Source organism: Sminthopsis crassicaudata, chromosome 5, assembly GCF_048593235.1.
Source record: "Sminthopsis crassicaudata isolate SCR6 chromosome 5, ASM4859323v1, whole genome shotgun sequence".
NCBI lineage: Eukaryota > Metazoa > Chordata > Mammalia > Dasyuromorphia > Dasyuridae > Sminthopsis > Sminthopsis crassicaudata.
In genome coordinates this window covers 281,976,294-282,004,216 of record NC_133621.1, presented here as the reverse complement: position 1 = coordinate 282,004,216, position 27,923 = coordinate 281,976,294, and the positions used below count along the sequence as shown (strand labels likewise).

General features: G+C 38.2%; 1 protein-coding gene across 2 annotated transcripts in view; it reads left to right on the top strand.

Moving 5' to 3' along the window:
* The window catches only part of LOC141544764 (nuclear receptor subfamily 2 group C member 1), a 266,102-nt gene that overhangs the window by 10,224 nt on the left and 227,955 nt on the right, over positions 1-27,923 (top strand). For both annotated transcript variants that reach the window (XM_074271280.1, XM_074271281.1), the window contains exon 2: positions 15-2,463. In XM_074271280.1, coding sequence (XP_074127381.1) covers positions 15-2,463 — 2,449 coding nt within the window. The remainder of the gene's footprint in view (positions 1-14; positions 2,464-27,923) is intronic.

The following is a 27,923-nucleotide window of genomic DNA, read 5'->3' as shown; positions in this document are numbered from 1 at the left end:
TTTTTTCTTTCTAGAAACTAAGAAGCCACCCTTGGCTCCCAAGCCCAAGTTTTTGGTAGGAGGTAAGCCTGCACCACCTCCCATTGCACCCAAACCGGATGTTGTGGTTTCTAATGTCCTTTCAACAAAGACCTCGAAGCCCGCCATAGCCCCCAAGCCAAAAGTTCCAAAGGGGTCCCCAGTTCCTGACACCAGGCTGTCCCCATCCAGGAAAAACCTTGTTCTCCTGGAGGAACATAAGCAGGAATCATCAGAACACTCAGACAAGCTTAAATGCCAGAATGGAGAGGACAAGACAACTCCTTATATCCTACCAGTGTGTTCACCAAATACTGAACGTATTCCTAACTGTGGGAATGGAGATAATTTTTGTGTTAAACACATTGTTTTAGAGCCTCTTGAAACGCTTGAAAATTTAGAAAACATCAACATTGGGGACTCTCCCTCGGTTGCAAAAGCTAAGAAAAAGAATGATGCTCAGAGTGAAAAAGTGGGGAATAAAAATCAAGTAGTTTTAAAAGTTTCCAACCTTCTGGAAGAGAAACTGGAGAATGTTTTTTTAATACCTTCTGGGTCCTCTCCTGCAGCTTCGCCTTTGAGGCACAGACCTACAAACACCCAGGAAATGGATGACAGTTGCAATGCTAACGGACAATTCAACATTGATAGTGCAGCTTTATCTCAGTCTCTCTCTGATTTTGATGAAGTTCCACAGACCCATAACTGCCAGTTTCCTGGGGATGGGATCCAAATGCTTGAGATTAGTCAGGATTGGCCAGAAGTCAAAATTAATGGTATTTGCTCATCTGACCACAAAACTGTGGAGAATGATCCAGTAAGTGGTGCTCATTATTTAGAGGGAGGCAATCAGAAATCAGAAGCTGAGGAAGTCACTCCCTCGGAAAAGCCCTTGGCACCATGCCACAAAAACCTTCCAACCCCAAAGCCCAGAGTGCCTCGGACTGCCCGCCTAATTCGGCAAGCGTATGTTGATGCTCCAGGTGAAAGCACTGATGAACTAAGTAATTCTCAATGTGACCCCTCTCCTCCTATTGAACAATATGTGAAAAAATCAAATCAAACTACTCTTCTGGGGACCACTGTTTTGTGTAACCATGAACCTGATGATAAAGAAGAACAGGGAAGCAAGAATGAATTGATTGCTGACTCTGGGAACAAAAAGTGTGCAAACCTAACACCTTCTGAAGGCCAGAATGTTGTATCTCCAGAAACTTCTCACAAGGTTGAAAGAATTGCTGATTGTCCACCTGCAGATTTTAGCTCCCATCCTGAAGGTAACACAGTAGCTGATGCTGATGTATCACCAAATGTGGACAGAAGGGCCAGTTATACAAAATGTAATAAGCAGTCAATGAGTCTGCCAACACAGCTGAAGCTGACTTACAACCAACATTTGCCTGCCCCCAGTTCTCTGCATGGATCTCCATTTAAAATGGACAAAGAGGCTACCATCAGTGATGAAAGTCCTGTAAAAATTGCCCCCAAAAAGCCTCAGAGGCACAGCTTGCCAGCTGCTGGACGTCTTAAGAAAGCTGCCTCTGAGGAACTCTTAGAAAATAGTTCCTATCCTTCTGATGAAGAGAGAAGGCCAGGTGGAATCCTGGACAAATCTTGTCTTAGGCATTTGGCCCCCAAAGAACATAGTATGTCATCTTCCTTTGATATGCCAAAACTTATCAAAACTTCAGAAAAACCAGTGTGGAAATTACCTCATCCTATTTTGCCCTTTCCGGGGAGCCCAGAATCTTTAAAATCCTCCAACCTGTCTCCCAATAGTGAGTCCTTCCCTTCCCTTACCAAACCTAGAGCCAAGTCATTGTCAGCAGTGGACATGGACAGATGCAATAAGCCCTGTAAAGACCCTCAAAAGAAAAATTCCTTGAAGAAATTGCTTAACATGAAATTGTCCATCTGTTTCATGAAGAGTGATTTTCAGAGGTTTCTGTCAAGGGGGGGCCAGGTTGGAGAGACAGCCTCAGGACGTCCTTCCAATAGGGAAGGCAGAGGAATTGATAACAGTCAGCAAGGCATGCCCTTGGCAGATGAAAAGAGGGGTAAACCAGTTAAGGCATATTCTGCAGAAACGCATAGCCCAGCCTCTCACAAGAAGAGGAGGATGTATCGGACTCAGGTGGACCTCCCTAATGGTCCCAAAGCTGAGTCTTTGGATGACCAAATGCTCTCCAGGGAAGGGATGTCATCAACCCTTTTTAATTCTGGAGCAAGTAACTGTGCCCCAGAGTATGAAAACATATGTCGCTATGAGGAAACTCCAGAATACGAGAATTTGCCATTTACCTTGGCTACACGTAAAACTCCAGATTCTGAGGGGCAAAATGCTGACCCCATGGAAGATATTGATGCAAGTATATATGAGATGGAAGATCCTTATGTAGCTGTAAATAGCCAACTTCAGCAAGCATCAGGACCTCTGCATTCCAGGTAAAAAAATTGACCTGTTAATATTATTTTGGTTATTTTGGTTTTGTGCTTGGATCTTGGATATAAATGGTTCGGGGATGATGTATTGTTCTATTTATATACGGGGGGGATAAAATGATTTTTGCAATTGAGTGAAATGGGGGAAGGGAATAAGCATTTAAAAAGCATCTACTATGGATTATGCTAATACTTTTAGAAATATTAGCTCTTTAGATCATCACGGGACCCTTTGAAGTAAGTGCTGCTATCTCTTATTTGAGATATTATTGAGAACAATTAGAGACTAAACTTAGGTCTTAACTCAAACTTTTTTGTTAGACCAACATGGCTCTTGTAGGGGTTTAGGGTTTGGGGCTTTTGTCTGGGGGAGAGGACAGAGGACATGAATGAAGAAACTCCCCCTATCAAAGCAGAACAATGTCTTAACTAACTGCCTTTCGTGAGATTTTTTTCGTACCCAAGTCTTCCTGAAGACAAGTCTGTTTCCCCAATTATTGTCATAATTGACATTGTTGTTATTGTCTGTGATGCATTGTTAGAGTGGCAGTGGAACTCGTGATTCAGTAAGTTGGGGATTTGTGATTGGTGGGTGCATCTCCACAGCAGAGCATAAGCCATGTATGACTGTAGAATTCTAGATTTAGACTCACTAAAAGCTCTCTTTAGAGGTTATTGAGTTTACCCCCACATTGATGTCAGCTGCACCAAAGAAAGTAAATATTTGGTGTAGGGCACACAGCTTTTAAGTGTCTAATATGGAATCTGAACCTGTGTCTCTTAGAACCATATCTGGTCCTCTCTCTGCTACACAGAAATAGCTGGAATATGGACCATTCTTGTACCCATTGTGGGTACAAACCAAATCAGATTAAAATGTATTTAAAAACATAAATATGCAAAAAGACAGTGTTAATGTGTAGTTTGCCACTATGTTCCTGCTGAGATTCTTCAATTTAGGACAGCCCATTTCTGTCTGATACTTTGGGCCATATTAGGTTATCTCTCTGAGGGTTTCTTAACCTTTTCTGTGTTTTCAACTCCTATGGTAGTGACTGGTAAAGCCCCTTGTGGGCTTCTTCTTCTTAAGTTGTGACCTACTCTTTGTTTCCCCATTTGGGGTTTTCTTGGCAAAGATACTGGAGTGGTTGATCAATCATTTTATAGATGAGGAAACTGAGGCAAATAGAGTCAAGTGATTTAATCATTGAATGAAGTGCTTAATTCTCCCCTTCTGGTCTTTTGTATTCCTGTCAATGAGTAACTTTATTGGAAGTGAAGTGGAAAGGTGACAACATTTGGAATTACCTAATTTGCTAGCCATGTGACTTTGAACTAGTCACTTAACCTATATATGTCTGAGATTCTTATCTTTAAAATGGCTATGATAGCAGCTATCTCTCATGGGATGAGGAACAAAAGATAGATATATTCTCTTGGTCTGGTATGGGCAAGAGCAGTTTGCCCATAATGTCCCAGTGAGGGGACAAAAGCATAAGGAGAAATGGGGTTGAGGACAGGCTAATAATGAGGTGGGACTGGGTGGACAGCTCTCAGGGCAAAACAGGGAAGTATTGTCTAAACTAGGCCAAGATCAGCCATGAAGAATTTAGAGATGTTGAGCCTTTTATTAAATTTTTTTTCTAGTAAATTTATTTATTTTTAATATACATTGCGTTATAAATCACGTATGGAGAGAAAAACCAGAACAAAAAGGAAAAACCATGGGAGAGATTTAAAAAAGGAAAAAAAAAAGCCAGAAAAAAGTAGTGAACATAGCATGTGTTGAAAAAATATCTGTTTTTGTTTTTCTTGAAGAAATATTATCTGTGGATAACTCTTTCCTCCTCTTCTTCCCTTCCCTCCTCCCCCCATGTGGAATCCCTGTATGGGAAACAATCATGTGTGGAATCGACTCCAGTAGGGAGAGATAAGTCTAGCATTTGTGATGGCCCCTTTTGAATTTTCCCTCCCCTGAGAGAGATAACAGTTGTCTTTCATGGTAGAGGGGCTCTTAATCTGGGTGAATTTGATTTTTAAAAATGAAAAAAAAAATTAGTAATTATGTTTCAGTGTAATTGGTTTCTATTGTAATCCTCACGTTTTACTTTGTATCTTTAAAAACATGATTCTGAGAAGGCTTCACCACATTGAAAAGATTAAAAAATTCCTGCTCTGGGCCTGGTGTGATGGAATGGACATGCCTTAACCACTAGCATTTCAAACATCCATCTCATCCTTTCCACTCAAACCCTCTTGCTTGCCCCTCTTCCCCATTGGGATGGGTAGAATTAATTCAGCTTAATCAGCATTGAAATGCTTACGTTCAGGCCCTGGAGAATCGAAGTTGCCTGGTCAGATCTATTGCTGTTGCAAGTTACCAAAACAGTATTTCCAAGGGCTTTAGTATCCTGTGACTAATTGCAGCTTTTCTGCAGGTATTATTCTATTTTGAAATTGAAATAATGAAAAAAGAGTCTGGAAAGTATGGAAGGAATGCATCCCCAAACTGGGTGAGGTTTTTTAATGTCATCATTCATCAAAAAAAGCAGCTCTTAATAGTAATTCTGGCATTGTTATTTGATCTTTAGTTGTTTTTTTAATGCCAAATTCATTGTATTTGTTTGTCTTTAAGACGGGGTCACTCAGGCCACTCACAGGTCAACCCACTACTGATCACTCGTCCCATCTTAGGCAGTCTGGGGATTTCTGGCCCCCAACTCCCCGGGGTCTCACTGTATTGGTTCCTGACTCCATTTTGATGCCTCATCAGCTTGTCCCCCTCACTCTCAGCTCAGCCTCAGTCTCCCCAGGAGTAGGGATTACCCCCTTGTACCACCATCCCCGGCCTGAGATGCTTTTAATGTGAATGTATGGGGGGAAACCTCACTTATTAAGCTTTTACTTTGCAATAGGCATTTTATTAAGCTTGAGAGAAATAAATAGAATCCATAATAAAAACAGCTAGTATTTTGTAGTACAGATATTTATAGTACTTTATAGCTTCAATGTTGGCAAAGTGCTTTACAGACATTGATCCCGTGACCTTCCCAACACCCCTATTATTATTGTTATTCTCATTTTACAGGTGGGAAAATAATGCACAGAAAACTCACACAATTAGTAGCCTGGTCTTCCTGGCTGCCTCCTAGATGCTTAGTATGCCAGGCGGTCTCTGTTCCTCTCCTTAGTAGATGAAGACAATACATCTAGGGCAATTAGGTTTGGAAAAGGGAGAGCCTGGCATGCTGAGCCATGGACTGGGTGGGCGCCGGTTGGGAAGTGGTGATATAGTGAAACCTGTCGTAGCCCAGGACTGAGGCCCCTTTTGATAGGAGGACAAAGAGGATGGCCACAATGGCATGGTGAGAGCTGGCTTTCAATTTGGGACTAGAGGTGCCAAGTTATAATCCTGGATGAGATTTCCCTCTGGGACTTTGGGCAAGCAAAGTGTTTTTACCTATGATGTGGTGGAGTGGGAATCAGAAATCCTTTAGAAGGAACATTCCCAGGGCTGCCATGTTTGGTGGACAGTGCCTCAGGTTCCTCTTAGTCCTGGCAGACTGTGGAACAAGAATGTTTGACATGAATTCAAATCCAGCTTCGGATATTTAGTAGCTGTATGACCTTGAGCAGGTCACTTACCCTATGTTTGCCTCAGTTTCCTCATTTATAAAATGAGGAAATTTATAAAATTTATAAAATTATAAAATAGCACCTACCTCCCAAGATTGTTGTGAGAATCAAATGAAATGAATTATAAAGATGGTATTATTATTATTATTAAAATGAGGATAATAATTGTAGTTTGCCTCAGTTTCCTCATCTGTAAAATGGGGATGATAATAATAGTACCTACTTCTCAGCCTTGTTATAAGAATCAAATGAACTAATATTTGTAAAGCATTTAGCACATTGTCCAACATATAGAAAGCACAATATAAATGTTAACTATTGTTATTGTTGTCATGATTGTTTTTACCAATACTTTACTCTTTTCCTCTCTGTGAACAGAGTAATGATTCCAGAACAAGTGGGTGGTAGAGGGGGCCTGTATTCTCATGGTTTAAATTCCACCCAGATGTGAGATAGCTAAAATGGGGATAGATTAAAAGAATGAGAGTTACTCCTACTTGGGATTGTCATAAAAGGAGATTGGTTTCCTTGTGGATTGGTCTAGAAGCGATGGGAAATCTTCAATTCTAGTTTTCCTGTGATATTGTGACAAATATGACGTTGATCCCATGTTGTAATACATAATCATCATAGAGCTTGTAGAGTCCTAGATACAGAGGTACAAGGGGAGAGCAGGAAGAAGGAAGGAACATTTATTAATTGCCAGTTGTGTGCGACTTCTGTGCAAAGTGCTTGACAGATGTTATAGCATTTGCAGAGACCTTATTGTCTAAGCCTCTCCTTTTGAGAAGGAAACCCAGGACCAGGAAAAATAAAATAATTTGTCCCCAGGTCACACAGTGAGTAAACATCAGAGGCAAGATTTGTACCCAGTCCTTCTTCCTTCTTTTTGAGTTCTTTAAAATAAATCAGGGTTATCAGAAACTTAAATGAAAATATTATTGCTGAAAAAACAAAGCTCTACAATCCTTATCACTGTAGCCCATTTCTGGAAACTTCATCTTTTAATCTGTCTGGAGGGTGGTCTCTTGAGTTGTCTAATGACTTCTTTGAAAATTAGAAAGAGCTGTGGTTTGGATTGATGACAGGGCCTGGAGTCCTGCTGAGCTCTGCTTGGGGTCCAACAGTGCTATATTTATTTAATGAATATTTCATAATTATAATATCTTGTCCTCTTGCTTGAGGTTTTTAACATCCTGCCTGTCACTGAGATAGCGTCTTCACCCAAGCCTGGGGACACATTTTGTCTTATTCCCAGAGTTTCCTCGTGTGGAAATGAGAATTGCAGATTATGCTCTGAATCATTCAAAATCCTAAAGTAGAAGACTTAAGGTAGAAGCCTTAGAGCTGGAGAGGACCTCAGAGCTCAATCTAGTCCAATACCCTTCCTTAGATGTTGTTGGTGATGATGCTAGTGATTCTGGTGGTACTGCTGGTGGTGATACTGGTGATGCTGCTGCTGCTGGTGGTCTGTATTGAGGATCTACCAGCCTATCCATGTCCTTTCTGACATTTAGACCTTTCTGTCCACTGTACTCTGGCTGACTCTCATAGAAAATATATCCCAAATAAATATAAAGTGACTACAATGAATGGCATAAAGGATGGAGCATTAGACCTGAAGTGAAGAAAACTAATGTTTAAAAGAAGTTCTAATTCTGATTAATATGTTTAATGGGCAAGTCACTTAATTTCTGTCTGCCTCAGTTTTCTCATTAGTAAAATGTAGACAATATCATCTGCCTCCTAGGATTGTTGGGAGGATAAAATATGATAACTTTTATAAAGGGCTAGCTAAATATCATATGATGCGAGCTGTAATTATTCTACCAGGGAAGTAGAGGAAGATCTGTTGGTGTTGCATGCCTCAAATCCTCCATCTTAGCCCATAACTATGTTGTTGTTACTTAGTTGTATTCAATTCTTTGTGACCCCATTTGAAGTTTTCTTTTTTTTTTTTTTTTTCTTTTTGCTGAGGTACTTGGGGTTAAGTGATTTGCTCAGGGTCACACAGCTAGGACGTCTTAAATGTCTAAGACCACATTTGAACTCCTTCTGACATCAGGGCTAGTGCTCTATCCACTGTGCCACCTAGTTGTGCCCCCTTCTCCCTCCTCTCCCCCCCCCCCCTCCCCTCGGTTTGAAGTTTTCTTGGCAAAGATATTGGAGTAGTTTGCCATTCCCTTCTCCAGTTCATTTTACAGATGAGGAAACTGAGGCAAATAGGTAAATGACTTGTCAGGGTCTTCTATTACCTTGTCAATTTTGGAAGCTGAATTTGAACTCAGGAAGAGGAGTCATCCTGACTTCAGGTTCATGATTGTGACAATATTATAATGTGCTCCAGATGTTCCACTTAATGGGGAAAGAAGGGAGATGAAAGGAGCTTTGAAATGATCGGACAGTCACACTGGTTGAAAGGCATTTGTAATCTAGAGCCCTTACCCAAGGTCATGAGAAACCCAGAGAAAGACAGGATAGGTTGCTGTTGTCAGGTTTATCACCCTGGCAGAGGGTGAGTAATCTTTTGCTTTTTTTTCCCAAAGTAAATCCAAAACTTGAATTAGGGAGTTTTACATAAGACAGTTTCAGTCTTGTGAAATATATATGTTAAATTAGGAGTCTTTAGGCCCATTGAAAGATTATAAGAGAAAGTTCTTGTGATAAAAACAGTGGGTACTTAATTAGAAATCATCCTATTTCAACCCAGAGAACAGCAGAGAAAATTCACCTCCTTTCTTTTATTGAAAAATGTTGCAACATATACCATGCCAAGGAATTTATTTTGGCCTTTTTGTGCTAAGTGGATTTTTTCCAACCTCTTATTCTGGGCCAAAAGGTAGATTATTTTAGGAGTAGGGAGATGGTGAGGGACATTTGGAAATTAATGTATTTTGAAACTGAAGGGTGTCATGTATTTAGAAGACTTGATTGGCCTAGAGGGTTAAAATTCATGAGTTGTTTTAATTTGCGTTTTTCTTATCGGTGATTTGAATTCTTTATGTTTAAAATTTGTATTTCAGCTATAGCTTGGACTTGGGAATCTGGTTATCATTTGTAACATTTCCTTAAAAAATTATGATCAATTCCTTGTATTAATTTGTGATTGTATCCCTCCTCTTACTAGAAAGCTCTCCCTTATAACAATGATTAAAAAAAAGAAAGAAAAAAATTAGTTTAACAGAACACATTTCCTCTGTCAGGCAGTGTCTATAATATTCCTCATTCATGACCTCCTACTGATACCAAGAAGGGTGGAAGGTATATTTAATCCACTTTTCTCCAAGGATTTGAGCTTGGTCATTATACTTAGGAATCATGGGGAACCAACCTGTTTGTAAGAAAGGGACCAACTCTTTACTATTGTCAAATAGCAGTTTCAAATCCCCTCAGTATGGCTGCCAATCATTGCAAATTTGGGTTGTGATTGGTTCCTTGTTCTCTTATTTTTGAATCTATTGTACTTTTGGAAAGGAAGCTGAAACTTTAATCACCATACTGTGATTTGAAGAGGAATGATTCCAAGTCCTACTTCTATTTTAAACATCAAACAGAATTACAAAGATGCTTGTTGACTTTATGTAAGGAAAAACATCAAACCTGACTGATGTTTGAGTACTGGGACTTGTGACTAAGATCTAGGTATAGTGTGTGTGCGTGCGTGTGTGCATACATTCACATACACATACAAATGTGGGCAATGCTTTATAGAAACATGCATTGTATATATTGATGCATGTTAATATATTGATGTATAACAATGATTATAATATGTGTATATTAACATACATATGATTTGATAATTGAACATATTTTTACATTAATATTTCTGTGACTATATATATATATCTAATATTATATCTGTCTGTTCATTTATGTATCTAGGTTTATGCCTAAACTTAGGTCAAAGGATTATATGGTTTGTTTAAATTTATTATATATATATATCTGATTTATTATATATAAATCCTAGGTCTTTTCTCTGCCCAGCCAAGATGTTGCATCAGAATAAATCTAGTGGAGAATTATCTGAAACAGTTGAAAAAAAAATTTTTTTTTAAATGCTGAGGCAATTGGGGTTAAATGACTTGCCCAGGGTCACACAGCTAGGAAATGTGAAATGTTTGAGACCAGATTTGAACTGAGGCCCTCCTGACTTCAGGGCTAGTGCTCTATTAACTCTACCACCTAGCTGCCCCTACAGCTGAAATTCTTAAAAGCCATTCTCCAACCATTGGACTCAGAGAGTATTTTCACTATTTTACTGTGAAAATTGCAATTAATATTAGATATTATATTTTATATATAATGTTTATATATAATATAATATTTTTATATATTAGATATTATATTTTTTATTAGCATCTTTAGCTTACCATCTTTGCGCCATAGTCTGAATCCCTCAATTCAGATACTTTTAATGTGTTGTCTTCTGTTACAATATAAACTTCTTAAAGGCAGGAAATTATCTTCGTTTTTGCTTGTATTTGTAATTCTAGCCTTTAGCACAGTGCTTGGCAAATTTTTATTCATTTGTTTTTCAGTTGTGTCCAACTTGTCATGACCCCATTTGGGGTTTTCTTGGCTAATATAACAGTGTGGTTTGCCATTTCCTTTTCTAGCTCACTTCACAGATGGGGAACTGAGGCAAAGAGGGTTAAAAAGCTTAACCAAGACCATACAGCTGGAGTCTGGGGCCAGATTTTCCTGACTTCAGGGCCAGCATTTTATCCACTGTGCCACCTGCCTACTCATAGTAGACACTACAAAAACGCTTGTTGCCTGTCTTTATCAATATTTCTAGAACAAACGTTTAGCTTAAGTGCATAGAATATATAGTTATGCCTCTACCAAGAAACTTAATTCTCATAATTTGAAAGACAGTATGGTCCTCCTGCTGGAGGAGATAAGTGAAATTCAATCAGAATGTGTGTTTTTCTAGTATGTTGTTGCTAAAACCAGTTCACCATAACTTGTCTTGAAAGTAGTACAAGTGATAAGTGTCAGAAAGGAAAGCAAGGAGGTTGGCTTTGGAGTTAGGATCTCAATTCAGATGTTATTTCTGATGCTTATTATCTGTTACCTTGGACAAGACAGGACCTTAATTTTCTCATCTGTAGAATAAATGAATTGGTCCAGATGGCCTCTGAATTATATTCCTCTTCTAGAGGTAGGAACTGTGGTTATTGAACTTAAGATTCTTCCTTTTAACATCTGTTCATTTTTTTTTTTTTTGACTCAACATATCGAGAGGGTTTAACCTTACTTAAATTTTTTTTTTAAATTAACTTTATAATTATAATTTTTTTTGACAGTACATATGCATGGGTAATTTTTTTTTTTTTTTAACAACATTATCCCTTGTATTCACTTCTTTACCAAAATTTCCCCTCTCTCCCTCTACTCCCTCCTCTAGATGACAGGCAATCCCATACAACATGTTAAATGTGTTATAGTATATCCTAGATATAATATATGTGTGTAAAACCAAATTTCTTGTTGCACGATAAGAATTGGATTCCAAAGGTAAAAGTAACGTGGGTAGAAAGACAATAGTGCAAATCTTACTTAAATTTCTATCATTTTCTTATTTAGTCCAGATTAGAAATCTTGTAAATCCATCTTGCATTTGATTAAGTTGCTGGGTTCTTTTTTTTTTTTTTTTTTTTTTAATTTTTATTTTATTTTATAATTATAACATTTTTTTGACAGTACATATGCATGGGTAATTTTTTACAACATTATCCCTTGCACTTACTTCTATTCAGATTTTTTCCCTTCCTCCCCCAACCCCCTCCCCCATATGGCAAGCAGTCTTATATATGTTAAATATATTACAGTATATTCTAGATACAATATATGTGTGTAGAACTGAATTTTTTGTTGCACAGGAAGAATTGGATTCAGAAGGTAAAAATAACAGTTTACATTCATTTCCCAGTGTTCCTTTTCTGGATGTAGCTGGTTCTGTCCATCATTAATCAATTGGAATTGGATTAGCTCTTCTCTATGTTGAAGAAATCCACTTCCATCAGCATACATCCTCGTACAGTATCATTGTTGAAGTGTATAATGATCTTCTGGTTCTGCTCGTTTCACTCAGCATCAGTTGATGTAAGTCTCTCCAAGCCTCTCTGTATTTCTCCTGTTGGTCATTTCTTATAGAACAATAATATTCCATAACATTCATATACCATAGTTTACCCAACCATTCTCCAATTGATGGACATCCATTCATCTTAGTTGCTGGGTTCTTTTTAATCTAATAGGGTAAATCAGTAATGATAATCAAGTTTTTCCAAGTTATGACATAGACCCAACTCTGATATGATTGTCCAGTGTGTGCCATTGACAAATGGGAATTGATGAAAAGATCCATTCATATAGTTGAACAGCAGCTCTTTCCTGTGAGCTATTTTCAGCACTGACTCAGGAAATATCACAGATTTGTAAGGCTCCTTAATTCTGTGTTTCTTGTTTGGAATCTTAACCACACAGCTTTGGCAAACCTCTTTTGTTTACATACTTAGCCTAAATTTGAAACTACAGTTAAAAAGCGCTAGGTCTTATTTCTTGGCACTAGAGACAAAAAAATAAATTAAATATTAGGAAATGGTTAAGTTACTGTACTATGTACAGCTGTAGTGCTGCTGTTCACATTTCCTGCTGGAGGAGATAAGTGAAATTCAATCAGAATGTGTGTTATTGCTAAAACCAGGTCACCATAACTTGTCTTGATACAGTGTCAGAAAGCACTAATCTGGAGTTAGGAAAACCTGAGTCCAAATGTGTTCTCATACACTGAATAGGCTTATGATCGTAAGTCACTTAATTGTGGTTGTAATTGTCCCAATTTCCTCATCTGTAAAATGGGGATACTAATGGCATCTCCATTGCAGCATTGTTATAAGGATCCAATGAGATAGTAATTGCACATTTAGTACAGTTCTTGGCACATAGTAGGCACTTGTATTGATGAGTTATATGTGACTCTTTGTGACCCCATTTGGAGTTTTCTTGGCAGAGAAGCTAGACTGGTTTGACATTTCCTTTTCCAGTTCATTTTACAGATGAGAAACTGAAATAGAGTTGTATTTCAGGGCCACACAGCCAGTAAGTGTCTAGAGGCAGACTTGAATTCAGGAAGACTCTTCCAGACAGAGTGCTCTTATCCATTGCACCATCTAGGTGCCCATAAGCTATATATAAATGCTAGTTGTTGTTATAAAGGTTATCTTCATTAAAAATAACAGTTTATACCCTTGAGGCTTATGTGCTGCTCCCTTTAAGGATCACGTGCTATTTAGAGTAAGGGAGGCTAGAATATGTATAAAATATGTAAACATATAGTGTGGCTGGCAGGGCTGTTGCAGGGGGGGGCATTTTGGAGTAAGTAACTGGGAGGTGTTCATGGCCTAGGCTTGAAGGGAAATAGGAAAGTGGTGAGAAGGGAGTGTTCTGCCCTACATAGGTGGGAGATGGAATGCCTTCTAGGGAAAGTAGCAAATAAGATTAGGACTAATTTAGAAAGAATGACACTATGCTTTTGGATGAGATTACTCTAAATCATACTTAGAATTTCGGGATCCTGGATAATTGGGTAATTGCAGTATTATTTTATGGTCATCTCCTCTTCTCCAGCTTCTTAATACCCAGGAGAAATTTCTGTCTTGGGACCCAAAGGTTATGATGGCTGACAGCCTTTCCAGAACCACTATTTGGGGAAAATTCTGGGTATGCTTTTTGTAGCGAGCTGTCGTCTCCAGAAGCTGCTGGATCGCTCTCTGGGAAGAGATCTGCTGTGTCTACTCAAATCTTTCAAACAGATTCTTCTTCCTGTAGTGAACCGTTGTCTCCAGGCAGTTGCTGTTAACTCTTGTCCTTAGAAGTGACTTCCCTTCCTGCAGAGAGCCCCGTCAGGCCTGATGTAATGCAGAGAGTCTTTTCTTGAATCCTGGCTCTGAATCTCCTCCAGCTCTTATCCTTCTCCAAGCCGATCTGCCCTCTGCGCCCATTGCTGTCTCTTTTTATCCTCCCAGAGAATGGGCGTGGGATAATGCAAGGGCTTCTGGGAAGAACCACCCCAGCCAATGAGCTTGCCCCCTCTATCAAGTCAACCTGAGTTCTCACCTTGTAATTGTCCAGAAAACCTGAATTCTCACCTTGTCACCATCCAGACAACCTCAGTTCTCACCTAGTAATCCTAACATCTCCCCCTTTCTTTTGATTTAGAACATAGGACAGTCATGACCTTGAAACATAAATCCATCAATATGGGAAGTATTACAGATAATTACATAAATTACATAAGCACATAGTAACATAGTAACGTAACACATGCTAGAAGTATATAACATAATCATAAATTGAAAATTTATAAATGTCCATAAGTCCATTGTCCATTAGTCTCATCTTGTGTGAGGAAGTCCAATGATTCCTGCTGGTTTTTAAAGTTCTTTAACAGTCTTCTTATTATCCATGCTCTTTCAGTGTCAGATGTTTCTTAGATCTTCTCCTTTATTTTGAGGCCTTTCTCTTTTTCTGTCTCTCTCTGATGGACAAGGCGAATATGACTCGTTGGCACCCATCTGATTCCTTCTCCTGCTGAAGAAATACAAGCAAACCCTCTCCCCCAGGCAGTTAACCTATCTGGTCCCTTCCATTCACCACTTTCTGGATCTCTCCACATCACCTGGCGATTATCTAAGGACAGTGGAGATGCTCTCACTGGACACTGCCCTTCTGGTGGGTTATAAAACCTGTCTGCTGGAGCCAGTGCATCTTTGTCAAAAATTAGAAAATTAATGGTATAGAGAACTAAATTTAGAAGTTCCCTAGGGCTACCTGTGGCTCCCCCTTTCTTTTGTTTTTGGAGGAGTGTCTTAATATCTCTGTTTCTTCTCTCTACTATTGCCTGCCCTTGAGGATTAAAGGGTATGCCCGTGGTATGTAAAATCTTATACTGTGCACAAAAGTGTGTAAAATGTTTGGACGTATATGCAGGTCCATTGTCTGTTTTTATTGCTTGTGGCACACCCATAATTGCAAAAGCCTGTATAAGGAATTCAGTGACCACTCGGGCTGTCTCTTTTGCTGCTGGCATTGCAAATGTGAATCCTGAAAAGGTGTCTACCACGACATGAATAAAAGATAGACGACCAAAAGATTTATAATGGGTCACATCCATTTGCCAGATTTCATTGGGTCTCAAACCACGAGGATTCTTCCCTGGAGGGAGTGTAGGAGCATGGAAAGGAAGACAAGCTGTACAGCTTTTTACTATGCTCCTAGCTTCCTCTCTTGTGATTCCAAATTGTAAACGTAAAGCTCGAGCAGCCTGATGATATTTAGAATGAGATTCTTGTGCTTCCTGAAATAAAGGACTACTGGCTAACATGGTTAGAAGGCTATCTGCCTTTGAATTTCCATCAAAAATGGGACCTGGAAGTCCACTATGTGAGTGGACATGCAAGATATAAATCTTGCCTGGATGTTTTCTCACTTGCTCTTGAAGTTCCTTAAAGAGCTGATAAATATTGGAGGCTGCAAATTTTATTTGGGCTGTGGCAATTCTTTGTACTACACCTACTGAATAGGCTGAATCAGTAATTATATTTACGTCTCCTGGGTAATAAGTGAGAGCTAGCATGATAGCAAATAATTCATTCTGTTGAGTGGATTGAAAAGGAGTCCTGATTACTCTCTTTATGGTTAAATCATGAGAGTATATGGCACAAATATTTTCTTTGGAGGCATCTGTAAAGATTGTTGGTCCTTTAAGAGGAACCTTAGAAACCTTTTCTTCAAAAATCCATCGCCAATTATGTAGTAGCCGGGTAATCTTTAATGGAGATCCATGTGCAAAATTTGGAGCGGTGGCTAATAAAATTTGCCATTCTGGGATGTTCTCACAGCATACATTAATCTGTGCGTTAGTATAGAATGTGTATATTTTTTCAGGACTTATCCCAGATAATTGTGTTACTCTCTTAATAGCCTTTAATAAAATCCTAGCCACAAGCACTGGGTAAGGTGTAAGGCTTTGTTCTGGTTGTGCTGGGAGGTTCACCCACTCAATCACTCTGTCTCCTTGATGAAGGACTGCTGTGGGTGCCTCTTTTGTAGCAAAAACTGATATTTCCAAGGGTTTTTGAGTGACTCTTTCAACCACATTGGATAAAGCCAGTTCAACTTCTCTCAAAGCCTTTTGTGCTTCTTTTGTAAGCTGGCGTGGTGAATTTAAAGCACTGTCTCCCCTTAAAATATCATATAGTGGTTGCAATTGACAGGTAGTCAAGCCTAGCACGGGACGCATCCATTGGATATCTCCTATCAATTTCTGGAAGTCATTTAAGGTGTTTAGCTTCTCTGTTCTTAAGGAGAGTTTTTGTACTGTAAGCACCTTAGGATATACTTCATATCCTAAATATTGAAAAGGAGCATGTCTTTGAATTTTTTCTGTAGCTATATGCAGTTTGTAGTACTTTAATGTTTCCATGGTCCTTTGTAGACATGCCTCTAACATTTGTTCCTCAGGTGCACATCCCAAAATATCATCCATATAATGTAACAATATTACTTTTGGAAAGGCTTTTCTTACTGGAGCAAGAGCAGCTGCAACATACATTTGGCACATAGTAGGGCTGTTTTTCATTCCCTGTGGCAAAACTGTCCATTCATATCTTTTATAAGGCTCAGCCAAATTAACACTAGGCACTGAAAAAGCAAATCTTTTCATATCCTCCTTATCTAGAGGAATAGAATAGAAACAATCCTTAATGTCTATAACCCATAGAGGCCATTCTCTTGGCAACTGAGTAGGAGATGGAAGTCCAGGCTGAAGAGTTCCCATAGTTTCCATCTGTTCATTTACTCTTCTTAGATCAGTTATCATCCTCCATTTTCCAGATTTCTTTTTCACCACAAATACTGGGGAATTCCAAGGACTTAGAGAAGGCCGCAAGTGTCCTTGGTCAAGTTGTTCTTGCACTATGTCTAATAAGGCCTGAATTTTATCACTTCTTAAGGGCCACTGTTCTACCCACACTGGTGAATCAGTTTTCCACTGAATAGGAACTGGTGAAAGTGCAGGTAGGCCTTCAACAGCAGCCCTGCCTAAAAAGCCGAAGTGCTTATTTGTAATCCTATCTGCTGTAAAATGTCTCTTCCCCACAGATTGATGGGGATTTTTTCAACCACAAAAGGAGTAAAAGCTCCTGTTTCTCCTTCAAATACCCATCTCAAAGGCCTAGCACTAACTTCTGCTGCTATTGATCCTCCCACCCCAGACATATAGGTGTCTGCTTTAATCTTTGGCCAGTGACCGGGCCAATTGGCACCTCTAATAACTGTACGATCTGCACCCGTGTCTACCAATCCTTCAAATGGTATTCCGTTTATATAAATAGTAAGCATAGGTCGGTCAGCTGTCACAGCTGCTGTCCAATATATTCCTGGATTTTGTTCATTGGAGTCAAAATCTAGGCGACTATCACTAGATTGCTTATTAGGGGTCCGTAACAATAAGGCTGATGCTACTACTTCTCCTGGTTGATAAATCACACGTTGTCTGCCTGTGTTAGTGACTGGGATATTAGATACACATTCTCCAGTCTCCCACATCAGTGTATGGATGGACACTGTTTTGTAGGCACTCTCAGAAGGTGAAATGGTCAAGCCTACTGTGCCTGGAGGCAAAGGATCCATAGGCTCAACAGGAACAGATTTCACTTCTCCAGGGAGTATCTCGGTAGTCTCTACTGCACACAACTCTATTTTTCCTAATTTCAATCCCTTTCTTCCATCTGATTGCCTTTTGGCTGATTGATTATGTCTTAAAATTCTCTGGATGTAACCTCGGCTGCCATCATGCCCCACTTGGGGGGCTGAAGCTGGGCCCCATCTGTCATTTCCCTGGGTCAATCTACATTCGGAGGCCCAGTGGAGGCCCTTGTGACATTTTGGACATGGAGTTTTAGGTCTTCTCTCACCCTGTCTTCTCACTGTATCTCCATATCTACACTGAGCTCTTAGATGCCCAATTTTTCCACATTGAAAACATCGCCGAGTTTCTCTAGAAGGCCCTTGCCAGGAGGGACCCTGTCTTTCCACATTCATCATTGTCCGGGTGTAAAAAGCATTTGTTCCCACTGTAGCACAGCGTCTTATGATCTCCTCTAAAGGAGCATCTTTGTCTAATCCCCATATAATTCTTTTGCAAATCTCATTGGCATTTTCCTTAGCCAGATGTCTGGTCATTATTTCTGTAGCTGAATTTTCTCCAATAGTTCTTTTGACAGCAGTTTGCAAACGTCCCACAAAATCTGCAAAAGGTTCATTGGGACCTTGCTGTATTTTAGTGAAAGCCTCTCCACGATCTTTCTGTCCAGGAAGGACACCCCAAGCTTTTATTGCAGCCTTAGCAATTTGTTCATATATTGTCATGGTATAATGAATCTGTTCCGAATTCTCTCCATACCGACCTTCACCAGCCAAGTGCTCAAAAGTGAATTGTGTGTTAACTCCTATTTCCAAATTGCATCTGACTTGAATTTTACATAATTCATGAAATTCCGCAAGCCATAATAAATTTTCTCCAGGTTCCAGACATGTCCTTGCTATGGATTTCCAATCATTCGGGGTTAGGACTTCATAAGACAAACCATCTAGTAACATTTTGACATAAGCTGATGTAGCCCCATAAAGGGTACAACCTTTTTTCAAATCCTTAATTTTATTCAAATCTAAAGGTGCATATCTTCTCCTTTTTTTACCTACAGAATCAATCTCTTCAATCACAGGATATGCATGTATAAAATCACTTATATCCTGTCCTTCTCTCTTAGCTTTAACCAATGCTTTTTCTAATCTTGTCATAGGCTTAGGCTGCTTCACAGGCAATTCTGTTTGTGTTTCTGCCTCTTCCCCTCTTTCTTCCTCCATCTCTGAAGGTGGGGTTGATGTGGGCCTGTCAATAATCTGTTCTCTAGGCAGGGTTGAAGCTTCTTCAAGAGAATCATACCATAATTCCTCATTTAAATCCTCTTGCTCTAGGGAAAGATCTTGATCTTTCCTTTTTTCCTCACACTTCCTCCTCTGTTCATTTTTAGAACTTTTCCTTTTCCTACAACTTGCTTGATAGTTTAAGGTTAATTGAACTATGTTGTAGATATAAAATACTTCTGCAGAAATTGAACGAGGCCCATTTTTTGCTTGAAATTCTTTCATTTCATATCCCACTAGCTTCCATTTATCTACATCTATCTTTTCTTCCTCTAAGAACCAAGGGGATGTGCGTCTTAATGCAGCCAAGAGTTTAGCAATCTGTACCCAGGTTACAAGTAAACTCTGCTCCTCAATTATGTTGATTATACTCTCTATAGTACCACTCCTGAATGGAGCTGAGGTTGCGTCTGGGGCTGAGGTTGAGTCGGCTGAGGTCCAGGGATTGAATATAGCTAACATCTGCCCCATTTCAGCTATAAGAGATTCCTGGTTTAGCCCTTAACAAGTTAAGTTCCTCATTTATCTATTAGCACGCTCACTTAATCTTTAACAAAGTTTCCTCGTTACTCACGGTTCTGGGTCAGAGAGACTGAGATCTAGATCGGAAGCTTTTCCACTGGAATCAGGACTGTGTCTGTCCCTGTTCGGGCGCCAAATTGCGAAGGTCTGGTCTAGCTCCTCTTGTCAGGATAAGCAAAAGTCCTTGCCCCACGTTGGGCGCCAAGTGTAGCGAGCTGTCGTCTCCAGAAGCTGCTGGATCGCTCTCTGGGAAGAGATCTGCTGTGTCTACTCAAATCTTTCAAACAGATTCTTCTTCCTGTAGTGAACCGTTGTCTCCAGGCAGTTGCTGTTAACTCTTGTCCTTAGAAGTGACTTCCCTTCCTGCAGAGAGCCCCGTCAGGCCTGATGTAATGCAGAGAGTCTTTTCTTGAATCCTGGCTCTGAATCTCCTCCAGCTCTTATCCTTCTCCAAGCCGATCTGCCCTCTGCGCCCATTGCTGTCTCTTTTTATCCTCCCAGAGAATGGGCGTGGGATAATGCAAGGGCTTCTGGGAAGAACCACCCCAGCCAATGAGCTTGCCCCCTCTATCAAGTCAACCTGAGTTCTCACCTTGTAATTGTCCAGAAAACCTGAATTCTCACCTTGTCACCATCCAGACAACCTCAGTTCTCACCTAGTAATCCTAACAGCTTTTATTCCTTTTCTTTACTCTAGGTGGTTAAAAGGCCTTGCCTCCTTCTTGGGCCTTCCTCAGCTCCCAAATCCCATTTCTGGATTCCTGAAAACTGCTCAATTACATCAACTGTGCCATTATTCCTGAATGGGCCTGGCGGTCTACTCACCTATGCCCCAACTCACCAACCATATAATTTTCTGAATTGCATGCTATCCCTTTGTGTTTTTTGTTTAATTATAAGGTCACCTTGAGGGCAGAGTAGAATTTAAGTAGTACTTAGATGATTTTTTTTTATATACAATGTGTGATGCTTTAAATTAGGAAATCTAAAGATCCCTTACTTTAGCACATAAAAATAAATTTATTGAACTTGTTAAACTTCACATTTCAACTAGTTGCATGGGGATCCTAGAATCAAAATTGGAAGAAACCCCAGAAGCTAGGGCAATTCTATCATGTTATACCTTTGAAAAAACTGAGTTGTGATTAGCAGAGAAGAGAAGAGGCAAGGGAAGGAAAAAAAAAAACCACATTTATTTAGCATGCATTATGTTTTTTTTTTTGTTGTTGTTGTTGTTTTATTTTGTTTTTTATTAACTTTTATGATCATAACATTTTCTTTGACAGTACATATGCATAGTTTTTTTTTTTTTTTTTTTACATTATCCCTTGTACTCCCTTCTGTTCCGAGTTTTTCCCCTCCTTCCCTCCACCCCCTCCCCTAGATGGCAGGCATTCCCATACATATTAAATATCTTATAGTATATCCTAGGTACAATATATATGTGCAGAACCGAATTTTGTTGTTGTTGTTGTTGCAAAGGAAGGATTCCCAAGGTAAAAATAATCTGGGAAGAGAAACAAAACAAAACAAAACAAAAAAAACAATGCTCACAGTTTACACTCATTTCCCAGTGTTCCTTTTCTGGATGTAGCTGATTCTGTCCATCATTGATCGATTGGAATTGGATTAGCTCTTCTCTATGTTGAAGATAACCACTTCCATCAGAATACATCCTCATACATTATCATTGTTGAAGTTTATAATGATCCCCTAGTTCTAGCATGCATTATGTGACAGGTACTGTATTAACATTATCTCACTTGATTCCCCACAAAAGCTCAGGGAGCTGGTTGCCATTCTTAATCTCTTTTTTTATAAAATGGTTGAGGAAACTAAGGCAAACAGAAGTTAATTGACTTATCCAGAATCTGAAGCCATATTTGAACTCAGATCTTCCTGACTGGAACAAGTGCTCCATCCATTGTACTACTACCAGCCTAAAAGAGCTGTGAAGAGACTTGACATTGTTAGAGGAACTTGGATTTCCATAACCTAGTTGGAATGGCTCATTTTGCCCATCAGCAAACATTTATGAAACGTCAGAAGAACTTGGAATTACAGAGAACTAAGACAATCCCTGCCTGTCTAGAATTTGTATTTTTATCTGGAGTTGCTTGAATTTCTGTCTTAAATATGAATGTATTCTTATTTTTGGTGTTAAATTGGAGAGCACTTATCTTTATAGATTGCTAAGGATACTTCTTTAAAACTCAATCTATTTTTGTTTAAATTCATATCCTCATCTTTCTGCAAAATTCCCAAGCTTTTAATGGCAGAAGTCTGTTGTTGGGAGCCTAGAATAACAGTTCTTGTTTACCTTATTTATTTTTGATAGCCTCTTAGACTTATTTTAATATACTGAAAAAATTATTTAAAAAAGATATAGCAAACTGGACAAACAAGAAGTTAAATACATCTTTGGCCTAGTTCTTAAACAGCAAAAATGTTGAAAGTCTTAGTTATAGACATCATTAAAAACATTGAAAAGTTTTAAGATGGAGTTTCTTTTTTTTAATAGCATTTTAAAAATTAATTTTATAATTATAACTTTTTTTTGACAGTATATACGCATGGGTAATTTTTTTTTACATGATTCCTTGTACTCACTTCTGTTCCAAATTTTCCCCTCCTTCCCTCTACCCCCTCTTCTAGATGACAGGCAATCCCATACATGTTAAATGTATTATAGTATATCCTAGGTACAATATATGTGTGCAGAACTGAATTTCTTGTTGCACAGGAAGAATTGGATTCAGAAGGTAAAAATAACCTGGGAAGAAAAACAAAAGTGTAAACAGCCTACACTCCGTTCCCAGTGTTCCTTTTTTTAGTGTAGCTGATTCTGTCCTTCATTGATTAACTGGAACAGAATTAGATCTTCTCTTTGTTGAAGATATCCACTTTCATAAGAAGGAGTTTCTTGAAAGTTTTATTCTTTTTTTTTCCCTTCAGTAATATTTTTCAAATACATATAAAAATAATTTTCAACTATCATTTTTATAAGACTTTGTATTCCAGATTTTTCTCTCCTCTTACTGTCCCTTCCCCAAGATAATCTGATATAGGTTAAATATGTGCAATCCTTTTAAATATTTTCATATATGCCATGCTGTGCAAGAAAAAGCAGACCAAAAAGGGGGGGGGGAACAAGAAAAAAAAAGGAAACAAAATAAAGAAACATTCTATGCTTTGGTCCATATTCAGTCTTTATAGTTTTCTTCTTTCTGGATACAAATGGCATTTTCCCTCAAACAGGTCTTTGGAGTTGTCTTGAATCCCCTCATTGTTGAAAAAACTAAATCCATCACAGTTGATTATCACATAATCTTGTCACTGTGGTGAATCTTGGTTCTGCTCATACAATGTTCTCTTGCTTCTGCTCACTTCAGTCATCATCAGTTCATATGTCTTTCTAGCGCTTTCTGAAATCAGCCTGCTCATCATTTCTTAAATAACAATAGTATTCCATTCCTTTCATATACCATAACTTATTCAGTCATTCCCCAACTGATGGGCATCCAGTCAGTTTCCCCTTTCTTGCCACTACAAAAAGAGCTGCTGCAAATATTTTTGCACAATGTGGGTCCTTTCCCCTCTTTTATGATCTCTTTGGGATACAGGCCCAGTGGAGACATTTCTGGATCAAAGGGTGTGAACAGTTTGATAGCTCTTTGGGCATAGTTCCAAATTGTTCTCCAGAATGGTTGGATCAGTTCACAACTCCACCGACAATACATTAGTGTCCCAGTTTGCAAGTTTCACCTTTAGGTTAAATAACCTTTTCCGCTTTCACAGGTCAGAAGATAGTGTCAGTTTGGGGTCATTGCCATTTGTTCCAGTATAACAAATGCTCAAATAATCAGAGATGAGGGCAAAGCTGATTATCATTTACTTTGGTGTTGGGAGAAGAAACATGGGTGTGGGTAGAAGTCCTTTCTGTTTTAATAAGTACTTGTTGGTTGTTGAGTCATTTCAGTTGGGTCTGACTGTCACTACATCTGAAGTTTTCTTGTCAAAGATACTGAAGTAGTTTATCCTTTCTCCAGCTCATTTTACAGATGAGGAAACTGAGGTAAACAGGGTTAAGTGACTTGCTCAGGTAATACATTGTGTCTGAGGCTGGATTTGAACTTGAATATGAATCTTTTTGATTTTTGGTAGGGAATGTCTCAAACCAGTGAAATTAATAGAACATTATTATGGAGATGAAGACAAATTTCCAATATTTCTCTATTGGAGGTAGCTTTATTCAGGTAATGATTCTTTTCTAAGTCACCATATATTTTTTTGTATTTTATGTGTTCACTTTTCCCTTCCTTCCACTAAAGCAATTTAATTTTGTCTTTGTCTCCCCAGACTGGAATATAGTAGGCTCTTAATAGATTCTACTGGATTGGTTAGTAATTTTATCCAATGAATTCATCCAATTTCATTCATTAATAAAAGTCAAAATTTTAAAAAGCCCAAAGAAATGGAATGATTTGCCTACAAGTCATACAGGGAACAAATGGAATAGTGAGCATTTGAACCCCTTGCCTTTGTTTCCAAATCAGGAGTTTGCCTCAGTTTCTTAATTTATAAAATGATCTGGAGAAGGAAATAGCAAACCATCGCCGTGTCTTTAACAAGAAAATCCTAAATAGGATCACAAAGAGTTGGACACAACTGAAAAATGAATGAATGACAGACAGTAATGAATGACAGACCAGTAATCAAGGGCAATAATAAAGTGAGAATAAGTTTTTGCCTCAAAATTATAAAGATCAAATGAATTAACTTTTCTAGAGAACTCTGCAAACCTTAAAGAATTATTAGAAATTATAATCATCAGTCACCATAATTAATAATTCCTCACATTGACTCTCCTTGTTGCTTACCTGACATTTTATTGGGTCTTCTTCAGTGATTCACACATCTAAGACATAAGGAGAATGAAGTATGCTGGTGAAATAATTTCCTGAAAAATCTGTTAGTGACCAAGGACTTGTTAATTCAGAGCCTCTTGCTTTTTAAATGGTCTATTTACCATTTATCAAAAAGTTTGCAGTTACTGTTTTGGGAAAGTAAAATAATAAATAATGAACAAAGAAAGCCAGTTGTCCCCTAAACATGTAGGTTAAAACAAACAAACAAAAAAAAGTTAGCACAATCTGTAGGATTGAACTTAGTTAGCTTTTGTAATGCTGATTGTGACCACCAGTATTTTAATTCTGCCATGAAACTTCCCAGAATGTGTGCTTATGTTAGTCACTTGCACCGTTATTTCTCTTTCACAGTGATTTTCATAAAGCATAGTAAGGCTAACCACTTGGACCACTTCCTCCCATGCTGCAGTGACTCTATTATCTCTAAGGTGAAATAAAATCCTCACCAACATACTACCTTTGTTGTTGTATTGCTGTTTTCTTGCTCATTATCTGGTCAGTCTATTCCAGAGGCTTCACAAAAAACTCTCAATTGGGACCAGATTAAAATGTAATTGGGAGATGTTTTTTAAAAACCTAAAAATATAATGCAGCATTGTTGTTGTTGAATTATGACCCCATTTGAGGTTTTCTACTAGAGGGGTTTGCCATTTCATTTTTACAAATGAGGAAACTGAGTCAAATAAGCAGGATTTGAACTCAGGAAGAAAAGTCTTGCTGATTCTCAGCCTAGTGCTCTTTCCAATGCACCTCTGTCTTCCCCAAAATACAACATAGGTAATATTAATTTGTGATTTTCAAAATCAATATGAGACTACTTACAGGGATTTATTTCTATTCAAATATGACCCTTCCCACTCCCATTCTGCTCTGCTTTCTCACTATTTTAAACATACAATTTCATTTCCCACCTCTCTTCTTTTGTTCTGAGTGGCCTCCTTCCTTACTTTTCACTACCTAGTTTTCATTAAGACTCAGTTCCAATATTATCTTTAACATGATGCCTTTTTTGATTCTCCCCCAACGGCTAGGACCATTCTTCCCCAAACACTCTTGTATAGATTAAAAAAAAAAAATTTTTTTTAATTATAGTTTTTATTTACTAGATATATGCATGGGTAATTTTACAGCATTGACAATTGCCAAATCTTTTGTTCCAATTTTTCCCCTTCCTCCCCCCACCCTCTTCCCCAGATGGCAGGTTGACCAATACATGTTAAATATGTTAAAGTATAAATTAATCTTGTATAGATTTTTAATATATTCTGTGTATACTTACTTATGTGCAACTTGTCTTCCACATTTGAGTATAAGCTCCTTGAGGTCTGGATGTTTTGGTTTGTGCAGGTACCTTATAAATGTTGGGTGATTGATCACTATATTGACAACCTGACTTGAATAGTTTTACCAGTTGATGTATATTTTTGTAGTAAATTGACGATCAATAAAACTATTTGTGCATGTTTGCATAATCTCATGGTATATAAAAATGATGTTGAGATAGGAATTTTTTTCAACAAATCCAGGATAATTAAAAGTTCTGAAATACATCATAAGTTTTAGTGCCCTGTATTTTGTTCCATGGCAGACTGAAGGATGAAACCAGTAAATATAGGGTTAAAAATGGAATTGAAAGGTTAAAATTATTTTTACAATTTAATGTCCAAAAGAAGAGAGTAACATTTCTATAGTGTCTACCTCTGAAAATAGAGAATGCTACAATCCCATTACCTTAGAGGTTGTGTTTCCCTTTTTGAAAATCTTCTATTCAATCAAGTCAATGTCTACCTCTTTGTATCTGGCATCCATTGCCCCTAGTTCTGCTGTTTGGGGTTGAGCAGAAGATCCTAAACCCTCTTCCATATGACAGCTTTTCAGCCTTTTTAATGAGGAAGAATGACATATTCCATGGAGCTCCAGTGTACTCTTCCAATTGAAGACAGCGGTTATATTTTCCCTAAATCTCCTTTCTCCAGGCTAACCTCCTTTTTAATCCATCCTTCACAATTTCAAGGCTTTTTACCATTCTGGTCTTGTTCAGAACTGAACACATTCCAGAAATCACCTGCCTTGTCACACAAGCTCTGAATGCAGCCTATTTGCATTTTTTTTTTTTAAGCTCATGTATTATCCTATTGAGTTAAAGTAAAAGCATACATAAGTAGTTGATAAGAGACAGAATTTCAACCATCTTATCTTGGAGTCTTCATTTTAAAAAAATTGTTATTTTGATAAATGTTTTGACTTTGCAATTTAATGATTCCTCTTTTAATTTCATAATTCAGGGATTTTTTTCCTGCTACCAAGATGAAATAGTATAAAAAATTATCTTTTCTTTTCATTTCCAAATTTTCTCCTATCCCTACCATTGAGAAGATATGGAAAATAAAATCCATTATAATAAGTTATAGACATGCAAAATAAATTTATGCAGTTTTGTTGTTTAGTTTGGAGTTTTCTTGGCAGATATTCTGGAATGGTTTGCTGTTTCCTTCTCCAGCTCAATTTACAGATAAGGAAATGATGTCTACAGGGTTGACTTGCCTAAGGTTATATAACTAATAAGTGTCTGAGACTGTATCTGAACTCAGGTCTTCCTGACTAGGGATACTTTACATATTCACACAAGCCTCTGAAGCTTTGGTCTTTTATATTAAATTCAGTATATGGAGTTGCAGAGGGAAAATTCTACTAACAGACTATTTTGTTGCTTGGTAGGTTGAGACTATTCCATAGAATTCTCTATTTGTAAGTAATGTTAGTACAGTATAAAAACACAGTTGCTTGTAGGCGGTTAAGGAAAACAATAAGGTTTTTGTCATTATTTTGTTTTCAGGGAACGTTTTTTTTTTTTTTTATGGAAGAGAGTTTTAACTTGTGTCTCTTTCCTGACATTATGTGTGCTATGCCCCTTGGGGCCTTTTCTTTTCTTTTTTCATTATAGCTTTTTATTTACAATATATATGCATGGGTGATTTTTCAGCATTGACAATTGCAAAACCTTTTGTTCCAACTTTTTCCCTTCTTTCCCCCCCACCTCTTTCCCCCTGATGGGAGGTTGACCAATACATGTTAAATATGTTAAAGTATAAGTTAAATACAATATATGTATACATGTCTAAACAGTTGTTTTGCTGTACAAAAAGAATCGTACTTTGAAATAATGTACAATTAGCCTGTGAAGGAAATAAAAATGCAGGCGGACAAAAATAGAGGGATTGGGAATTCTATGTAGTAGTTCATAGTCATCTCCCAGAGTTCTTTCCCTGGATGTAGCTGGTTCAGTTCATTACTGCTCTATTGGAACTGATTTGGTTCATCTCATTGTTAAGAGGGCCACGTCCATCATATAGTATTCATCACATAGTATTGTTG